General features: G+C 41.5%; 1 protein-coding gene across 1 annotated transcript in view; it reads right to left on the bottom strand.

Annotated features, from left to right (window-relative positions):
• Positions 1-21,748, bottom strand: part of LOC118406256 (low-density lipoprotein receptor-related protein 2-like) — a gene marked incomplete in the record, with an annotated part of 97,758 nt that overhangs the window by 45,187 nt on the left and 30,823 nt on the right. The window contains 14 exon segments of the mRNA XM_035806184.1: positions 639-774; positions 1,380-1,550; positions 2,431-2,532; positions 3,107-3,241; positions 4,114-4,227; positions 4,450-4,567; positions 5,056-5,233; positions 6,026-6,282; positions 6,989-7,167; positions 7,513-7,641; positions 9,963-10,143; positions 10,654-10,882; positions 11,112-11,296; positions 11,944-12,149. Of these exon segments, the coding sequence (XP_035662077.1) occupies positions 639-774; positions 1,380-1,550; positions 2,431-2,532; positions 3,107-3,241; positions 4,114-4,227; positions 4,450-4,567; positions 5,056-5,233; positions 6,026-6,282; positions 6,989-7,167; positions 7,513-7,641; positions 9,963-10,143; positions 10,654-10,882; positions 11,112-11,296; positions 11,944-12,149 (2,320 nt within the window).

The following is a 21,748-nucleotide window of genomic DNA, read 5'->3' as shown; positions in this document are numbered from 1 at the left end:
ACTCCTAAGCCGGCTCCACTCCTCTGGCAGCTTTTGATCCTGTCTTATGCTACCGTAGGATCTGCTTGGAGATTAGTCATTAGGTATTTTTTTAAATGAACATTACACAGTCAATCCTGGTCTCCACAACCACTCAAAGGGCTGAGGAAAAAAAATGGATGGTATGGGGAAGTAGTGGTCTGGTATCTGTGGTTCAACTGTATGAGCCAGTTCAAGGTTTAAAGTGCACATGCATGAGGTCAAAGGTAAAGGACCCTAACTTGTAAACAGTTCTTGTCAACGCCATGCTCAATACATTGTGCAAATATGTTCTCTTTATTTCTTGGGAGCCTTCAACTTTGACATACATGTATTACTCACAATACATCACAATCATAGTGCACCTGCAGTTTAAATTGTGAACCAGCTTATCATCTCCATGAAAAATGGAGATATTGTTTTGTGTGCGTGTCTGTGCGTGTGTGTTTCCGGATTTTGGTAGGCAGCATAACTTAAGAACCTCTTGATGGATTACAATGATATTTGGTATGTGGGTAGGAGTTGGAAAGACAAAGGTCAAGGTCAATTTTGGGCCCCCTAGCATGTGACCTTGGTACTGCAGCAGAACTTCTTTATTTTGTATCTTCCTGTGCCTGTACCTTTTGATTGGGTTGACAGCGATGGCCCGTGGTGAGTCCTCCACACTCCTGATCAGCACCTTCCTGTAGCTGCCAGAGGTTTTGGCAACCTCAATCACTGTCTCCAAGTCTTGAACATTTATGAAATACATGTACCCTGCAAGGAAAAATAGAAAATTAATAAGATTTTTTTATTACAATCCTTTCACTTTGAACTAATTCATTTTCACTACTTTCTCTCACTATCCTGTTCATCTTCTGTCAGTGGTCTAGAGGGATAAGATGTGCTTACACTTCAGATTTTGAAGTTTGATGGTACAGTTGTAGATAGCTATTCTTTGGATTTACACACTATGAATGTTACGATATAGTACGTGTAGCTAGCATCTGCTATTTGGATGTTATCCGAGTTATCTTGTTCACATAGAGCAAGAAAAAGTGAAAGTGATCTCAAGCTTGTTTAGTCCACTGGTTGTGACAAAGACAGATGCTAAATACATTACATTAGTAAGTCTGGCATTTCGGAGAAATTTTCCTTGCTATTCTTAACTCTTAACAAGCACAACGAACAGTGGACCACAGCTTGATACCCCATTTAACCATTCCAGTAGTGTGCATGTCAGGTGAGCAGCAACAGTTGGGATTCGAACTCCTAACCTCTTGGTCCCGAGGTAGGGTCACAAACCACTGCACTACTCACACAAAGAATCATAGTAACAACATCACCACAGCTGTTTAGACAGGACAAAGCAGACCACTTGCCTGCGAGCCAGTCGATGGCCATACTCGCCACCCCCTGCCTCCCGATCCCGTTGTCTAGGATGATCTTCAGCCTGGAGTCCACGTTGGGCTTGATCCTCCAGATGCCTTGGTTTTGGTAACCAAAGAACAGGTGACCCTCGCTCATCTGGACTCCCAGAGCCTGTCCCATTCCTGTGCAAATAAAAAAATCACCGTTTACATGAACTTTACTTTATTGCTCGACATTTGTACATGGTACAAAGTATGGCAATGACTGTTACACAAAGTACAAAATAGGTGTAGAGAATAAGACTTGATATCCTAATTAACGTAACAAGAAGGGCTGAGACATTAGTCTTTGATATAGTGTTACAATCGAGTTGGGCTATACATGAGATTCATTACTCTTTCTAATAGCAAAGCAGTCTTTGATATATTTGCCTATCCTTGCATTATGGGAGTCGTGGCATCCAAAGATATATACAAATCTGTCTGTAGCATCGAGTCTCTTGAAATCTGCTGTACTGTATTCGAGAAATGTAAATAGCTCATTACGTAAAATAGCGTATCTAGAGCATTCCATTAAAAAGTGAAATTCATCTTCAATATGCTTTGGACCGAAAGGACAGAACCTTTGGTCAGGGGCTACATTGTAATATCTACCTGTTTCAATATTCAATTTATGGCTGCTGATTCTTAACTGAGTAATCGCTTTTCGTTTACATGACACTGTATGAAAGTTCTTCTGTGATGGTAATGTCTACCACCTTTAAAAAATGCCTTTAAGAGACCTTCAATGCAGTGTCCTCCAGTAAAGTGCACTTCTGAATGCCTTAACTGTGTATACCTGGAGGTGCTCATGTTTGAACTCCAATCAACTTCTTTGTTTTACGGTCAAAAGTCCAGTTGTTACTGTCAGAATGATAGTTTTAAATCTACTTCTTCTACAATAACACCCATGTCAATGTACAATGTAACCCAGGGCTTACTGGAAATCAGGATCATGAAATCATAATCGTTTCATATGACCATATTACAGAATGATATAGACATGTCTTGTCTTGTTGATTACTTGTATTTCCGATGGGTTCCATGGCATCTTCGTGCTGACTCGATGACAGGCCGACTGCACGGATCACACCGTACTGCGACACCACCAAGAACGATGTTTGAGCTGTGTTGGACACAAACAATTAATCAGTTTATTTGATGAGTCGCCATTTATTCATGACGAACTCAAACCAGCCTGCTGGCCACTTTTCATTGAGTTCATAAGGGAAGAGGTAAGGGTAAGACAAAGTATAACAAAGATACAGATTACAAGATTGAAGTCCTAATAAACACAGTAAAAATATCCAAGTGGTCATGCTAAGCTACTCCATATGCATCAACAATGACTTAATTTACTTCAGGTTCTGATTCTACTGATAAAGAATTTGAAGTCCGTAAAATTCAAAGATATATCATTTTGATTGAGACCAATGGACTCGAAACCCATGATCTATAAATGAGAACCCCCTTAACACACTCTTAACATTCTAGTTGGGAACTCTACCAGTAGAGTCAACTTCTACAGACAAAATTCCTAATACATAGTTATGTCATGTAATACATACATGTATTTCACTACCACCATCCTGTTCAAGTGAGACATCACAAGATAAATACATAATGTTTGAAGGTCCCCTCCCCAGTTTGAGAACAGGACCCCCATGGATTTTCACTGACGTACACAGATTCTGACTCACCTTCGCATGAGGTTCCATCCGAGGCGAGCGTGAATCCCGTCCCACAGCCGCAGACTTTACTGAAGCCAGGCTTGTTGAAGCACAGCTGCTGACAATCCCCGTTGTTCCGGTTACACATGTGTCTGGTTGCAGGCACTGTGAATGGAAATTTTGAAACAGCATAAATACAGTATATTGGCATGATTTTCAATGTTCTGAACCTGACACTCAAATCTATCAATGTTTATGTTGTCACACACACTTGAGAAGCCTCCCTGACAAATAGCAGCCAAAAGGATTTGAGCAGTAATTAGATATTGGCAATAATATTGGAGCTGTACAGAAGGCTGTGATATGTACAACACTAGTTTGATTAAACTGCATTGAGCCCTCTTAGCCAATCACAGCCCCTTTTATCTTGTAGTTTCCCCCTCCCTTTAAGATCAGCAATTCAACTGTCTACCTATCATACATGTAGGTAAGCTGCAAGCACCACTACAAAACATGTGACTTTCTCTCTACAGTCAAACCTGTCTATAGCGGCCACTCAAGGGACCGGACAAATTTGGCCACTTTAGACAGGTGGCCTCTGTATAGAGGTGGTAAGTTGTAGATAAAATACCCAAGGGACCGACAAAAAGTGGCCACTATGGACAGGTGGCCCCTCTGTAGAGGTGGCCCCTAATACAGGTTTGACTGTATCTTGTAACTAAACTAAAGGAAACAGACAAAAAGTAATCTTGATTCAGTTTAGCTCACTCAAGAGCTAATCTTCAACTGATTGTGACAGGGAAGACAAATGGAACATATACTATTTTACTGGATCCTTGTACCAGGAAGTTCCCCCTAGCTATCTTTAACCAGTGCAATAAATAGTGGACTTTGGCTTCACGTCCTGTCCTAAGGTGAGCATGTCATGATTTTAAATACGTAAACACAGCTGGGATTCAAACTCACAAAATGTAGATCCAGTATGCTTGGTACTTCTAAAAGACAGTCTCTTCCACACTATGAAACAGACTACTTACTGTGTTCCCTGGCGTACACTTTGACGGCATGGACCTGAGCCAGGTTGCTCCTCATAGTAATCCTGTTCTGTCCGTCTGCCTTGTCAACACGCTCAAGTACCTCGTAACTCATATCTGTGGACAAAACAATATCATAACATTGTATCATTACATGTCTGTAGTTTTGAAGAGCTAATAGAGCTACATTTAGAAGATTCTGCACCAGTAGCTAGACACTGTGTCATCTTGCTTAAGCACTTATGCAGGTATTCTAAAAGTCAAAAGATAATGGCTTTCCTATTATTTACATGTTAAAGCTTGTGTGTGTACCAAACAGGCACTTAAATCCCTACTTACCTCCATAGTAGAGATAGTTCCCATAGATAGCAAGGCCTCTGGGATGGGCGAGACCACTGACCAAAGCACGTCTGTCATTACACGCAGTACCCTGGGAGGTGATGCTACAAGTCTCCACCTGAGAACAAGAAAAACAAGAAATTAAACATCTCATACCTCCCTGAAACATTTAGCCTTTGTCCTTGCTTAATTCATTGTTGTAATCTAAGATATCTTGCTGTTTCTGTCTAATTTATTTTCCCTACTACTGACAGCTCTCATGAATATAGCAAGAGACTTTGTAGGAAATGAGACAACCTATTCTGGGACTTTTGACCTTACTTCCTGTCAGTGACATAGGCGTGTTGATCCAACCTAAAAAGGACTACTTTATCCTTAAATTTAACCATCACCTGATGACTTCACTTCAAGTGTCACTAACAAAAGATAATGGATGCTATCAGAAATGTCTGAAGTTTCCCAAATCATGTACAGTTGCTTGAGTAATTACTACTACTTGGCGCAATCTTCACTTCCTGTCAACCTGCAGTGAAACCATTTTCTTCTTCACTTCCTGCCACTCCGACAGTATTCAGTAATTTAGTGCAGACACACAACGGCACTCACTGTTCCATAATGTGTCTCTGTCCAGTACAGTTTCTGGGCTGGTATGTCCACAGCGATGAAGTCCAGATGATCCACTCGATCCAGGATTAGGTTGGCTCGGTTGGTTCCATCCAGATCTGCACTTGCTATCTTCTTAGGAACGGTGCCTTCGTTTCCACGATCTGCCCAGTACATTTTCCTGAACGATACATTTATTTGACATGATAAGCAAAAGAAATCAAGAAGTCACACATATGAACAACGATGAAAGGAAAACAAAAGACAACATTTTCACACTCCATCCTACACAATGTATTGTTTAGTATTCAGTTATACTCAGTTTTTTGTTGTGCTATTCTATACTTCCAATAACAGTAGCATGCATAGTCCAGTTAGTGCAGTTCCTGTAGTTCAGTGACCTAGGACCAACAGGTTTGAAGTTTGAATCCCAGCTTTTGTCTCTTATACAATATGCATGCAGCATGGAAAGGGTTAGCCAGGTATCGGCAGCCGTATTATAGCTCCCGAGTCTCGGGACTAAGGAGAAGTGGCTTGGGCACTATAATATGGCTGGATACAAGGCTAGGACAGGATGTTAAGCCATGGTCAACTTTTCATTTTGCTTGTTGAATAGAGCTAGCGGAATTTCCCAAGTATAATGAACCTGTCAATACTCTACAACATAAGCATCTGATTTCTCTGTCACAACCAGTGGAAGATTTGCTCTTCACTAAGCTAAACTGCATTCTACAGCAACTACTGTAAATGCATTTAAGTTCGCAGGGATTTAATTCCTCAGCAGTGGGGAAATGGAGTTTTTGCAGTGGTTTTAAGTTTGTGGTAGCGCCCCAGACTGTAGCCACAATATAAAATGGATAAATGTTTGTGGTGGTTTTAAGTTCCCGGTGAAGTGGCCACCGAGAGAACCGCAAACATAAAACTACCCCGAATAATTCTCCATTTACAGTATCACAGAAACATCTGTACTCACCCATTGAGAGGATCCAGTGCGATGGCATTCACCAGCCCGACTGATGTGGTGTCCTCCCCTGCCATGGCGATCAGCACCTTACGGTGGGGGGCATCCTCGTCCATACGCATCACCTCGATGGTGAACCGGGCAGGGTTGGACCAATAGATGTTCCTCCCGATCCAGTCAATGGCGATGGCATGAGGATATCCGACGTATGCGTACGGAACAAAATCTGTGCGGTTTCGTCCATCCAGGGTCACACGGTGTATGGAAGTCTAGAGAATAGAGCTAATTCAGTACCAAGGACAGGTATGTTTGTCTGGGTCTGGATGGTGTTCAGCACCAAGGACAGGTGGGTTTGTGCATGGAAAGTTCAGTACCAAGGACAGGTATGTTTGTTTACGTGTTTATAATTTTAAGCACCAAGGACATAGCTGTTTTTATGTGTGTGGATGGTGGAAAAATGAAAAGGGATTGGTGCCATCTGAAAATTCTGATGAAAATATCAATGTAGAGTAGTTCAAAGACTATATGAAGTTCCACTGATAAATGATGGGAATATGTCTCCTTTTTTGGTTCAGTGATTGGCAGGCTTCAATGATATGCCCTTTGGAATACCAGTTATCACCTAGTGTGTATTTATTCCCTCATCTCCAGTGAAAATGAGAACCTAGCTTTGGTAAGAGATTCTTCTCTCAAATGGGATGTACATGTAAAGACGGAGGTCCTGTATTTGAGGAAAACCACACCTTAAAATGTGTTGAAGATTATCCTTCAGAACTGTACTTATTCATTAGAAAGACGTGGGGTCCATTCAGGTGTAAGTAAATCAACCTTACAGGCTGGCCTTATGCAGATTTAACTTTCTGTACAAAAATAAGTGTGTTATGTCTAAAGGTGGACTACCAGCTATGTAGAACAAACAAACAAACAAACAAACAAACAAACAAAATGTTTTCACAAGACTTGAATACTCCTTACATGTGTGTAGTTGTTTCTCTCTACCCAGTAGATGTACCCCTCATCATCGTCAAAGTCCACATCATACCCGTTGAGCAGGCCGGTGATGGGAGTGATGGGGTTGGTGGCAGTATCTGTAGGGTCCAGCTGGGCTCCTTTGATGGACGACATCTGAACATACAGCAAGAAGGGCTGCACAGCTGGAAAATTTTCAAATAGAAATATATGCGCTTTACAAGACTAGTGACATTTGAAGCATTTTCCATTTCGATCCCACATATATGTGAATTTTAGAGAAGATACATGACATGTCAAAAGTAAATTTTTTTCTGTCCCAAGAAGTAAATTTCTATGCCAGAACAAAGGGATGGGTTCTGCAGACATCCCTGGCTAGTGGAGACCTACATAAAAACAATGTTTTCATGCTATGCCAGCAAGACCTGGGAATACTGGGTTAAAGTACCAAGGAAGAAGGCACTGTAAGTACTACGGTACATAAAAACAAACAGAATACAACAAATGGAGAATGACTAATCCTGACTTACAAGTGTCACACGAGCGCTGGTCAGGGTTGAGTCTGGCTCCGGTGGGACAGGCACACTTGAAGCCCATCTCTTCCACTGGTGACAGCAGACACAGGTGGGAGCACGGGTTGTTGAAACACGTGTTGTTACCTGAGGAGGTAAAAGTTACATGACGTCACAATAATAACAAAATTCAATCAAATAACATCATAACCAGTCTTATTGAAAAATATTAACGGCGGTTTCTGTAAAGTAACACAGAGCTGTGTGGAGGTATCATAATCAAAAAACAATTTGACACTTCTGACAAAGAGCAGTTGGTTACTTTCAACAACCTTCTTTCTATAATCAAACACTAACATTTACCAGAAAATCAAACGTATTCTACTAATGTGTATATATATGTGTGTGTGTGTGTGTGTATGTGTGCATGAGTGTGTGTGCATGTGTGTGTGTGTGTGTGTGTGTGTTTGTGTGTGTGTGTGTGTGTGTACATACGTGTGTGTTCCCAAATAAACCATAGTATGTCATTAATAATGTCATTTTAACCTTTGGCATGAAGTAGCTATACCAATTCTCCATAAGTGACAGGGTTAGGCAGCAGGCCATAGGGAGAAGGTTAAAAAAGATGCATACATCATGTGCTTTTCCCAGTATCTGAAAATCTGATTGTTTGTTTCATGACTTTTGTGGTCTACTACATTTATTTTATTTATTTCTTCCTCAAACGTACATAGGCAGGGAAATACACACATGGTATACCCTGAATTGCGTAGGTTTGTTACAAAGAAACTTATACGTGCAGAATGTCAACAAACAAAAATACATAATATATTAACAAACACTAAGCATGAATCCGAACTCACAGGCTGATGGTAATGCTAGGAAATAGAGTCATTATAAAGTCTGACTGCAGTGTGGAGGAACGACTGTTTCAGTCTGTCAGTTCTTGCCTTGGGGAGAGTGAACGCGTTCTTGTTCCTCAGTTGCCTGCCAGTAACTGTGCGTCTCTGAGGAGGCACAAGGTCGTGCAGTGGATGTTCGGGTCTTAACATGCCCTTAAAGAGCTTTACTGCAGCAGCTTCTCTCCTTTCCTTTAAGGAAGGTAAGTTGGGAACTGATCGCCTACCCCCGAGAGAGATGATACGGAGGGCCCGTTTCTGTACCCGTTCCATACTGTCTGATTGTTCTTTGCTGCAACCTACCAGCAGAACGTGACCGTATTCAAGAACGCTACGAATAAGTGACAGGTAAATCTGAACCAGGTCAGCCACGCACATCCCCTGTTTAGTCAGTAGTCTGAGATAGTGCAGCCTGCTCGATGCTTTTGAAACGAGGGATTGTACATGATCGTGCCATGACAGCTTGCAGTCGAAGATGAACCCAAGGCCCTTTGCGACCCTTGAGAATGGTACAGGTTCACCGCCGAGAGAGAGTGGCGGTAAAAGTGGAATGTTTCTGCTGAAGCAGATCAACAGAGACTGACTTTTTTTGCCGTTTAGCAGCATGTCATTGCACTCCGCCCAGGAATAAAGCTGTAGCGCTTCCTCTCTCATACTGTTATCCACGCGATAATTCTCCAGGGAGATAGACCTGGACAAACCCACGTCAAGAGTGTCGCTGTGGACTACGTCTCGAGTACTCATGAACAGGAGGAAAAGGTAGGGTGACAGTACACCTCCCTGAGGTACCCCCGAAGTGAGTACTCTCCACTCGCTGACTTTACCGTTAGCAACCACTCTCTGGGTACGGCCCTGCAGATAGTTCTGTATCCAGGCTACCATGCGTGGATTGGTCACCACGTCGTTCACTCGTTGGAGGAGAATTGAATGGTTCACTCTATCAAATGCTTTGCTCATGTCTGCGAACAAAGCAAGGACTGCAGCGTGACGTCTTGAGTCTAAGGCTGACAGCCACGTGTGTACCATCCTTATGGCCGCTAAGACAGTGGAAGAACCCTTCAGGTAAGCGTACTGGTTTCTAATGGCAGGTGTAATAGAGGGCAATAGTCTTTTCAGAATACAACGTTCCATGAGCTTGGCCGCTACGGGTAAGAGGGACACAGGCCTCATCTCACTGGCGTTAGCTGCACCCTTAGATTTTGGCACAGGGACAACGTTTGCCGCCTTCCATATGCTAGGAACAACCCCCTCCTCATACGAAGCGTTAAACAGGTGGGTGATGACTGGCGCCAAGTCGTCAGCGTAATGCTTGAGAGTCCATGTTGGGAGATCATCAGGACCGCTTGCCTTGTGAGGGTTTAAGCCCTTAAGAAGAGTCTTCACCTCACCAATCGAACACAAGTCAACGCATGGAGTCGGACACTGCAGGGGGAACAGGTGCAGAGACGTTCCAGGACACCACGCTGAGGAAAAGTACTGATTTAGGACCTCGGCCACCTCGTGGTCTGGCACGTCCTCAATGGTGGTACTATTAGATCTAATTATAATATTGGTGCATAAAGCACTTACCCTGTGGCTGACGGACAGGATGGTAGGCGTGCAGGTCCAGAGGTCCCCAGAGGTACCGGATAACCGTGGTCTGGTTCTGTGTGCCGTCAAACTTGTTCACCCCGTACACCCTGTTGGCAGTTCGGTCTGACCAGTACACCATGTCCTCGAAGATGGTGATGGAGTGGGGATGTTGTATCAACTGGGGACAGAAAATGGTCAGTATTTGTGGCTACAAATCATTCTTCATTTATTAGACCAAAATCATTCAAGTACACATATACAAACACTCAACAGACTGCTCCCATAACCTGCCCATCTCCGTGAAAAGGTAAAAATGGAAAATAAAACAGCAAAAATGAAAATATCTGAAGGTCATGCAGCAACTCTCTCATTGGTCAAACTGCTAATGCAGTGCTAATGCTGACATTGGTTGAACTGATAATTGTGATAGACAGTTAGGATTGGTCCACTGAAAGACTTTTTCACAAATCCCATTGCGCATTGAGAGATGAGGGGCACTATGGATAGCTACAGTAAGGGGGTAAACAAATTATTACACTATGGCCAGACACAAAACACATGCCCTGGATATGTTATTTGCCCCAAGCTACCCATCTCCTGGCATGTTTTCGGGAACTGTGATAAGGAGTTCATCACAAAAAAAGTAAGCTCAAAACTCGAAATAATAACAAAATCCTCAGACTATCACCTGGTTACTCGCAAGAACCTGCCTGCGTCCTGTACCGTCGTAGTTACAGAAATCAATGTAGTCCAGCCGAGCATCAGCGAAGTAGAGTTTCTGGGTGGGGAAGTCGATGGCCAGGCCGTTCGGCCAGTAGAGCTTTTCTGTCACGATGGTCGTGCGTCCACTACCGTCCATCCCCGCACGTTCGATCCTGGGGTTCTGGCCCCAGTCTGTCCAGAACATCAGGCGGTAACTGGACAAAACATGGTCAAAGATATTAAGTCATAGGTGTATAGAGTTGTACAACTTTTCAAGGCCTTTGCCATCTACTCAGCCTTCAGGCCACTGATACAACAGCAAGGGGCTAGCCCACTGGCAGCACCATGTGTTCAACACTTTGCCAGAAATGTTAGCAAAGACTTATATGTACCGTTATCAATGTTGATGGGTATTTAAGGGTACTATTACTAAACACTACTCACCTGTCACGTGGGTCTATCACCAAGCCCCGCGGGTAGGTGACATTCTGGTTGAACAGCACGGCACGGTTGGTACCAGCCAGGTCAGAGACTTCGATAGTCTGCAGCCCGTAGTCGGCCCAGTACAGGTTTCTCCCCACCCAGTCAACCACCACACCTTCTGGCACCTGCAGGCCACTGCTAATGATCTATAGAGAAAATTAACAGTAAGCCATTACACACACGTACAGTTTCAACTGTGAAGCAGTGAGGATAATACATGACTGTATGTCAAAGTTGAAGGCCCTTGACACGTAAAGACAAATGTCCAGACCTCAGGCATGGTCTATACAAGAAGTGTTTACAAGTTAGGGGTCTTCACCTTTAACCTCACTCATGCTTAGCTCTCAAACTGTGAACCAACTTATTGAAGGCCCAACATTTGTACAAAAATGCAGAATATTTCCCTCCCTCTTAAAACTTTGGAAAATCACAAAGTGTTATGGAGCATTGTGAGACAACAAATGTGGCATAGAGGCTAAAAAAAGTAGCCTGTGTGCCATCCTATTTTTCTCATACTCCATCCTTCAAAACATTGAGGAAGCGAGTATATAGGAGTCAACTTCATGTAACTCAGATGACACCCAGGTTAAGTTAAGATTTACAATGAACTAGATTTAACACACTTTCAATGAAACATACAATGTACAAAAGGAACATGTAACTGAGGAGTTGCCGAAACATTGTCAAGGTAATATAATACAAATGCCATTTAGGTTGTAACTAATTAATAAAGATATTCACAATTCTTCCAAACAGTAACACACACAAAAAAAAGGGTTCCTTTAATACTAACTGTTTGCTCGTCGGTTTCATTGAAGAATGCCGAACTGATTGTTTTCGCAGTGGAGTCTCCCCAGTAGAGCCTACCCTCCTGATTGTCAAAGTCCGTGCCGATGATGTAACGCTGACCGTACAAGACCCTCTGGTACTGTCCAGAACGGATGTTGTGAAGGTACAAGTAGTACCGGCTGGACACTATCAGGTAGGGAGGGCTGTCATCTGAAACCAGAAATGTAAGGGCTTGAAATACTTCTTCTGCTTACAATTGTACTTTTGTACATGTAATGGTGAAATTAGCATCTTGAAATACCTGTACCAGACAAAATGCTGGGACCACTAATTTTACTTCTTTTTGTTCCTAGTAATTTCTTGTAATTTGCTATAGACTGATTGTATAACGATGTATAAAAAGAGATAAACCAATGCTTGATGCCATGACTGTAAAAAGTACATCAAAATCTCACTCATGGAAAATCTTACTTTCCCCTTGTGCAAGTGGGGTTGGACATGCGGTTGCCCAATCAGCATTTTGACTTCCCCAGAACAATAGGGCTAGTGGACTTGTCCGACCCTGGCATCTGGCCTAGCTTTTGAATTATACAATGTGCATCCACATGTGTAGACAACGTGAGAAGCTGTATATTAATTGTGTCTGACGCACAGAGCACATACATGTATAATGGTTGCATACTCCTGTGTTGTGAAGAAGACAGTCTCATAAACCTAAACCTGTGTCCAGCTGCCCAAGACCACCTTTAGGGAAAAGCTAAGTCTCTTTTGATAGTTCTCACTCGGAAGAATAGTGGCTATAACGCCATTAAGGACAGTTTTCATCTAAATTCTTAAACTTACTCTGCTATCTCTAGAGCTGCTGTCACTCTTGCACATGTATAAGTTTTACACTAGACATGCACACGTTTCAAACGAGAATGACACAATTTTTGCATGCAAACTTTTAACTGTAATTTGCACAGCTTTAAATTGTGTTCTACACAAGACTAGATTACTCCTGATCTGTACATTTAATTAAGACCTTACCAGAGACAACTGAACCCCTGTAGAGATGACAACTGCAGATAGCTTGCTTATACTTTGTATCATTATTGTTAACGGAGCTGTGAGCATCAGTAGCGAAGACTTGCCAAAAGATTGCATTCGTCCACATACATCAAAACCTAATGCAGTAGACGTTCTTTGTTCTTTCAGAGGATATCGATTGACTAGATTCCCTACTAACATACCATCCCAAACTGTCAGCTTGCAACTGTCTAAGAACAAAATCCGCAAGGTCTCGTATTTCCCCCCGCTACCAAATCTGTCCTCTCTGGATCTCAGTGGAAACCTTATCGAAGAAGTGTCATGGACGTCACTCTGTAACTTGCAGAGTGTGTACTTCATCTACCTATATCAGAACAGGATAACCACTGTAGAGTTAGGAACCTGTGTCAGAAACCTTACAAAATTAGTGTTTCTGAATTTGTCGTACAATAAGATTGCAACCTTGGCTGAGAGTGACCTGGGTATCCCTCAATTACATGCACGAGTTCACCTCAGGGCTAACCCCTTTCACTGTGACTGTATGTTGCTATGGCTTATCAACAAGGCAAAATGCCTGAAGGCCTGTAGTCTCGAAAATGCGGGATGCTTCGAAGAAACATGTGACGCCTTCTTCCTTCACATCCCTAACAATTTTAACGAGCTCAGGTGCACTTCCCCAGAACAGCTACGAGCACAGCCACTCTCTAACATTTCTATCTCAGGGTTAGCCTGTGGTCCACAAAATCATACATTGACAACTTCCACAGATATGCAAAGAGGGAGAAACGAAGAGGTTGGTCACACCAGGCAATACAGTACAAAACAGAGTTTACATGGTACAACTCAACAAAGCAGTCACCAGCATACTACCATTACCCAACACATTACCCAACACGTTACCCAACACGTTACCCAAGATGTAGAGGAAAATATCATGAAAAACATCAACATAACAACCAGCAATACCAAAGGTGCATCGGTCAGTGATGGGAGGGTAAAGAGTAACGGACCAGTGATAGGAAACTTTTACACGTACATCATCATCATGGTACTGGTCAACTGTCTTGGCTACCTGATGTTAAACCTTATCAAATACAGACAGAAAATGGCTTTTCAGAATGTCAACAACAGGGAGTGAGAAATTCTGGTCAGGATCATGAGGCCTAGAACACTTTTCTTTGCATGTATAAACTATAATGTCTGTGGTGACTACATCAATGCCATGTATTTCCACCAGGCTGGATCATATACATGCACTGTATGACTCCTCCCTCCCCAGACTTGATTCTATTCTGATATCAAACATGTTTACATGTAGCCTAACAGCTTATGATGTCTCGCTACCTGAAGAGAATATTACACAATGAAGGACCTGGTGTTTGTATGGGCAGGCTCATTTCTTAGGATGCTGTTTTGTATCTTCTGTCAAAGCATGCTAGCTCCACTACAGTACGGAACTACAATATCAGCAGTGTTTGAATACTAGTACCCAGTCAGTACATACATGTATGAGGCAATCTCAGACTGCCAAATGTCAATACCTCAATGGCATTCATATTGATCGGTTAACTTGAACTTCCAGAATGACTTTTAAAAAACAGATACAGCTGTGACTCTGAAATGTAATTTGTCTCCAAAGCCTTTGAATAAACACTACTGTCACATGTTCAAGGTGTACATGTACATGTGGTCACCTGTTCAAGAGTAGAAAATGCCATATAAATCGCTTCCTGCGCAAAAGACACTCGCGGAAGAGACACATCCTCGGACAAGGAGAGACTTGCGCCTACTAGACAAGCAGAACTGACAACCAGGCCACATTGGGAGCAAAGCTAGGTCATCTCTGATTATTTTCCAGAATACTGGCAAAAAGTTAGGTCATCTCTGAGTTTTTTTTCAAGAATACTGGCAAAAAGCCAGATAGGAACATTTTCAGCTTTAGTCTTTTATAGGATCATTTTGATAAGGTCTCTAATAAGTAAAAAAAAATATAAGAAGCATTTGCAACCAAGTATTATCATAAAAAACTGAAACTCTGTAGAAATGAGATTCGTGAGCAGCCTGCTTGTACTTTCTATCATTGCTGTCTGCAGGGTTGAAATCACCACAGGTGAGCCCTTACCAAAAAATTGTACCTTATCAGAAGCATCCATGGGTTTAACAGTTGAGTGCCCACCCCATGTGTTGACCAGCTTCCCTAGTGACATACCATACAATACTGCTAGCTTAAAACTACACAGCAACAGAATCAGTACTGTCCCATATTTCCCACCACTACCAAAACTGGTCAAACTAGATCTCAGCAAGAACCTTATTGAAGAAGTGTCATGGACGTCACTCTGTAACTTGAAGAGTGTGTACTTCATCTACTTGTATCACAACAGGATAACTAGTGTTGAGTTGGGAACCTGTATCAGAAACCTTACAAAATTAGTATTTCTCAGTTTGTCACACAATAAGATTGTAACCTTGGCAGAGAGTGACCTGGACATTTCTCATCTACATAGAACAAGAGTTCTCCTCATATCTAACCCCTTTCACTGTGACTGTATGTTGCTATGGCTTATCAACAAGGCAAAGTGCCTGAAGGCCTGTAGTCTCCAAAATGCGGGATGCCCCGGAGAAACATGTGGCGCCTTCTTCCTTCACATCCCGAACAATTTTAACGACCTCATGTGCAGTTCCCCAGAACAGCTACGAGCACAGCCACTCTCTAACATTTCTATCTCAGAGTTAGCCTGTGGTCCACAAAATCATACATTGACAACTTCCACAGATATGCAAAGAGGGAGAAACGAAGAGGTTGATCTCGCCAGGCAACATAGTACAAAACAGAGTTTACATGGTACAACTCAACAAAGCAGTCACCAGCATACTACCATTACCCAACACATTACCCAACACATTACCCAACACGTTACCCAACACGTTACCCAAGATGTAGAGGAAAATATCACGAAAAACAAGAACATACCAAAGGTGCATCGGTCAGTCATGGGAGGGTAAAGAGTAACGGACCAGTGATAGGAAACTTTTACACGTACATCATCATCATGGTTCTGGTCAACTGTCTTGGCTACCTGATGTTAAACCTCACCAAATACAGACAGAAAATGGCTCTGCAAAGCGTTAATAACGCAACAAGAAATGCTGGTCAGGATCAGGGCACTTTTCCAGTTGCAAACCCTGATGAAGTAGAAGCAGCTCCTGTGAATTAACACTGTAGAAAAAAGTACCAATGACCATTTCAAAGGGTTGTAACTAGTGCTGGGTACTAGTACGGTATCCTGATCCCCTGGACCTGAACCAGACCTGGACCTGAATTTTCTGTACTGGTACCCACCCCTAGTTGTAACTAAGGCAATAGAAAGAGTTAACCTCCTTCTTGCTGCCTGTCCCTGTAAACAGTACAAATTTGGCAGCAAAGGCTATACCAGCAGGGAGAGGGTTAAACTGACCCTCTCCAAAACCCAGCTCCAACAAGTCCATTAGTCTGACACAAATACATGTTTGAACAAGAAGAACCAAGATGGCAGATCGATCCATTTGAACATGAAGTGTGGAGCAGGTTCTAGCCACCATCCGTCCTTCTGTTTTTTGACAGAAATTTGACAATGGGGACAGACAAAAATTTTGCCCATTCCATCCTCTGTGACAGACAAAATTGATTGGACCAAGCTGAGTCTACCAGCAAAATTTGCCCCACAAAATAAAGGAAATAGCATTTCAGGCTGGCTAGAGCACTGGTGTGGAGACTACAACAATGTCATGTATTCCCACCTGGCTGGATCACATATATTGTATAGTTTGAAATATCCTCCACATGTACAGACTTAATTCCAATAGGATATTAAACATGCTACTGCTGTCTTATGCAATCAATATGTCTTTCTCACTACCGGCAAAGAATATCAGTTACAAAATGAAGGACGCTTCTACTTGTGTGTGGGGGGGAAATTATTCTTTGGATGCTGTTTTGTATCTTCTGTCAATGCTAGCTCCACTGCAGTATACTGAACTACAATATATTATGCCAATTCAGCAGTTTCCAAAGTCAGAATAGAGACAACCTTAGACGGTCAAAAGTAAATTCCTCAATGGCGATTATATATCCTAGTTCCAGAACGATTTGAAAAACAGATACGGCTGTGACTCTGTAATGTAATTTGTCTCCCAAACATTTGAATAAACACTACTGTCACATGTTCAAGGTGTACATGTACAACATGTGGTCACATGTTCAAGAGTAGAAGATGCATATAAATCGCTTCCTGCACAGAAGACACTCCCAGAAGAGAGACATCCTCGGACAAGGAGAGACTTGCGCCTACTAGACAAGCAGAACTGACAACCAGGCCACATTGGGAGCAAAGCTAGGTCATCTTTGACAATCTTTTTTTTTTCTCAAGAATACGGCAAAATGCCAGATAGGAACATTTCCAGCTTAAGTCTTTTGTAGATCATTTTGATAAGGTCTCTATTACATTCAGAAGCAGTTGTAACTAACTTTTGACTAAGATATTACTAGTATAGAGGACTGAAACTCTGTAGAGATGAGAGTTTTTAGCAGCCTGTTTGTGCTTTATATCATTACTGTCTGTGGTTTTGAAATCACCACAAGTGAGCCCTTACCAAAAGATTGTAAGTCAATTTCATCATTTATTAACCTTGTAGATATTGACTGCTCATCCCATGAGTTGAATAGCTTCCCTAGTGACATCCCACCCAATACTTATCGTTTGCTTCTCCGCAACAACAAAATCCGTACTGTCTCAAACATCCCACTACTAACAAGTCTGTTCACATTGGACCTTATCAGGAACTGGATCGAACATGTGTCGTGGTCATCACTCTGTAACTTGCCAAGAGTGACTTTGATATACTTGGAACACAACAGGATAACAAGCGTCAAATTAACAAGCTGTATGAACCAATTGAAAGATCTATGGATGTTAGATCTGTCAAACAATAAGATCACATCTTTGGCTCAAAATGACATTGTTCTTCCCAACCGCCAAGCAGAGATTTATATCAATCAGAACCCTTTCCACTGTGACTGCAAATTGGAATGGCTGATCAATGAGGTGAAACATGCACAAATTTCCGACAGCGGAAAGTATAATATAAGCTCCTTCCTTTACAGCTTTTTCAACTTCACTGACTATTACTGTGCTTCTCCTGCACGGTTTCATTCATTACCCCTCTTTAGTGTTTCTGTTCATTCATTACGGTGCCCATCACCGATACCTCCAACAACAACATTGAAGACATCTGCCTATTACATAAATAGAGGACATAATGATGAAGGTGTGGATTACACTACGCCAAATAGAATAACCCAAATACATGTAAGTGGTCACCAGCATACAACCATTGCCGAACATGTTACCCAAGTTGCAGAGGAAACTTTCATGAAAAACATTAACATCCCAACCAGCAATACCACAGAGATTGAAGGTGCATCAGTCAGTGATGGGAGGGTGAACAGTAATGGACCAGTGATAGGAAACTTTTACACGTACATCATCTTCATGGTACTGGTCAACTGTCTTGGCTACCTGATGTTAAACCTTATCAAATACAGACAGAAAAAGGCTATGCAAAATGTTAAAAACACAAGAAATGCTGGTCAGGATCATGAGGCCTAGCACTAGCACACTCTTCAGTTCCAAACCCTGTTGTAGTATCAGAAGCAGCTCCGAAGAATTAGCACTAAGAATTGCATGCTGATGACCAGGTTCAATCTGACAGTGTAAGGTTCCATATGAATGTTCATGTAGGACTAGGGGTGGGTACCGGTACAGAAAACTCAGGTCCAGGTCCAGTTCAGGTCCAGAGGATCCAGTCCAGGTCCGGACCTGAACCTGGACCTGATTCAGTATGTGAAAACTTGTGAAGGGGTGATACTCAAAACAATGGTTCATTTCGCTACAAAGAAATCTGTTTTGTGGAGTATTCGACTCCCACTGGCAGTTTGAAATCCTACAAGTCTAACTGCCTCTATATGATTGTCTGTAAAACTTGGTAGAAATGACTATAGACTCTACTCTACTTTGTTCGTTTATTTTTTCGACCGGTAATCCCCCAAACGTGTGAATGCTTGATCATATAGTCTGTTCAATTTCAAATAGGTCCAACATCCGGCCCACCAAATTTTTTTAGATCTGTTTTTTCCGGACCGGTCCAATAAGAAAAAACGGTAGCTCAAGGATGGAGATGCACTGATGTGCACTGTACACGTTGTTCACATGTCATGTTACATATATCTACTATCAGAGATAAAATAGTCAACATGCATCCAAGGGCCCTTAGTTTTTGAACATGTGTTTCAAGAATTGGCAAGAAAAGAAGAGACACGGTACTGCAGCAGATCAAGACTGGATGCTATGCTTCTAAGTGATGCATATATTATATTGTTTACTGTCTACAGCAGTTTGTCTGTTTTAAAGTCAAAGGGTAATAGGTCTACTACATTGTAGCACGAATATATGAATAGGCAAAAGGTTGTTTGACTTCCTGTCAATGTTACTGAAGTTGAAAAGGCTGAGGCGTCACTCAAGCTATGATCCACTGACCACATTTCTTATATTGACAATAGTAAGGTGAATATGTGTGATATAGCAAAATTGTATATTGTTCTATAGAGTATTACAAACTTGTAGAATCATTTATTTTGTCAAGAAAAGCAGAACAAATTTCCTGCAAGTTAATATGAGTGGATTGAGATGCACTTTACCCAAACTTTTCCTCTTTTTCTTGGATATGCAGATTTTCATTCAAGCAAACAGGGCACTAAATCTCAAGTTAATTGTACAATTTCTCTCTTCTGTAATTTTACAATCTATATATATAGAGAGAGAGAGACATGTAGTGAGTGTGCCTTTAGAGTTTTGCTCTTTAGACTTGGATATTTTGGGCTTGAGTGAGAGGATATTGTTACAGTAGTGAGACAATGTTTTGTACGATTTATTTGTATGTCTTCTATAAAGTTTTGAGATAAAACTCAAACAACAAACAAGTTGCTGCTGCTGCTGCTGCTATCCGGTTTAGCATCTGTTGTTCCCTGTCTTGCAGAGGTAGGACGTATTGCCAAGTCATTTTGGTCTAATGGCTGCCCTCCATCCGTCTCTGTCAAGGGAGTTGGCTTTTGGCTTTTTTTGCATTGCCAGCATTATGTTATTCCAGGAGAGACTATTACCTACACAAAAAATGTAGATCTTAGAAAGCTTTTGTCTATTACAACTGAAAATGTAATTAATTTCTTTGTTAAATTTTTTAAAAGAAAAATGACGCTCTAAAAGTGCTTCGTGCACATCTTGTTGCTAAGACCTAGGAAAATTAATGTTGTGCTTCTGATTACAGTTCTGACACAATTATGGCTGCAGGTAATGATTCTCTGTTTTTAATTTTTTTTCATATTTCATATTTCAAAGTGAACAAAAACTGTAACAGTTAAACAATAGATGTAACTGTAAAATGTGTTAGGAAATTGGCATTTTCAACAACATATTCTTATCATTCCAAATACGCATTGCACAAGCACAATTTTCTATCGCAACAGAAATGAGTAGAACATGTTGGAAAATGATTCTACAACATTTTCATCACTCAGATAGAAGATAAAATTTTCCTTGCCAGCAGCCGATCCAAAAAGGCAGGTCTTTGCTAGGATTGGTTGGGTAATCGGAAATACAATGTACAACATCTTTTTCCTGGGCCTAAGTGTACATCTAGAGTGACACTATTTACACAGAAAATGCAAAAATTAGTTGAATTAGTTTCTAGAATGATTCATGTGATAATAACTTCTAGTTGTAACTCTGCATTGATCATGAAAGGATTGAATTTTGTCCACAATTCTACTGTCAGTAGTGAAAAAACTGCACATCAATCATTATACAGCAGAAACAAGTGTAAGGAGAAGACGGATGTTTAAGAACTAGAGTGACAGTTTCCATGCATACTGAATGTAATATGAAGGGTGTCGATGCAACATTGCAGTTGTAGACCTTGATTACATTTGGATATGTATATGTCAGACTGACGATGTGATTACATTTGGGTATTGATGCACAGCTTCTGTCTGTTTTTATTTCCAGTCTATGTTATTTCTTGCAGACAATATCGTTTACGTGCCATAGTGTGTGGGGGACAATTTCCATCAGTTGCCATGGGATGTAAGATATCTATTTTGCAAGCAGTGCATCAAAGATTGGAAGAGAATCTCACCCATTTTAACTTGCTTACAACCCAACTATCCTAAGCCAAACCACAGGAAAGACTACACTAGGGAAGATGCAACTGATTACAGCTTGTAGTTGCTGACGTGATGTCCTGAAGTTCATAAAACTACCAGAAATTACAGAAAATTTTAACGACACTGCATGAAACTGTCAGAACATTATTCAAATACAGCCTCAAAATAAAAATAAAAAGTCAACAATTTGATGGCCATCCTCTCATTGGTCAAAATGATAACTGCCACACTCTGATTGGTTGAACTGCAACTGTTCATAGTAATTGAGATGGAGATGATTGGTCTATACAATAGGGTCTCCTTAGGCTGCCATCTACAATACTGTAAATGCAGAAATGTTCACGGTGGATTAATGTTCTTGGTTTTCGTGGTGACCACTTCACCGCGAACTTAAAACCACCTCGAGAATTTTTCATTATTGTATTAATCTGCAGTCTATGGTGTTACCGCGAACTTAAATCCACTGTGAAAAGTCATTTTTCACACTACCACGAAATTAAATCCCCGCGAACTTACATGCATT

The sequence above is a fragment of the Branchiostoma floridae genome, chromosome 18, assembly GCF_000003815.2.
Source record: "Branchiostoma floridae strain S238N-H82 chromosome 18, Bfl_VNyyK, whole genome shotgun sequence".
NCBI lineage: Eukaryota > Metazoa > Chordata > Leptocardii > Amphioxiformes > Branchiostomatidae > Branchiostoma > Branchiostoma floridae.
Note: the sequence above shows the minus strand (reverse complement) of the source record. Positions and strands in the feature narration are given on the sequence as shown.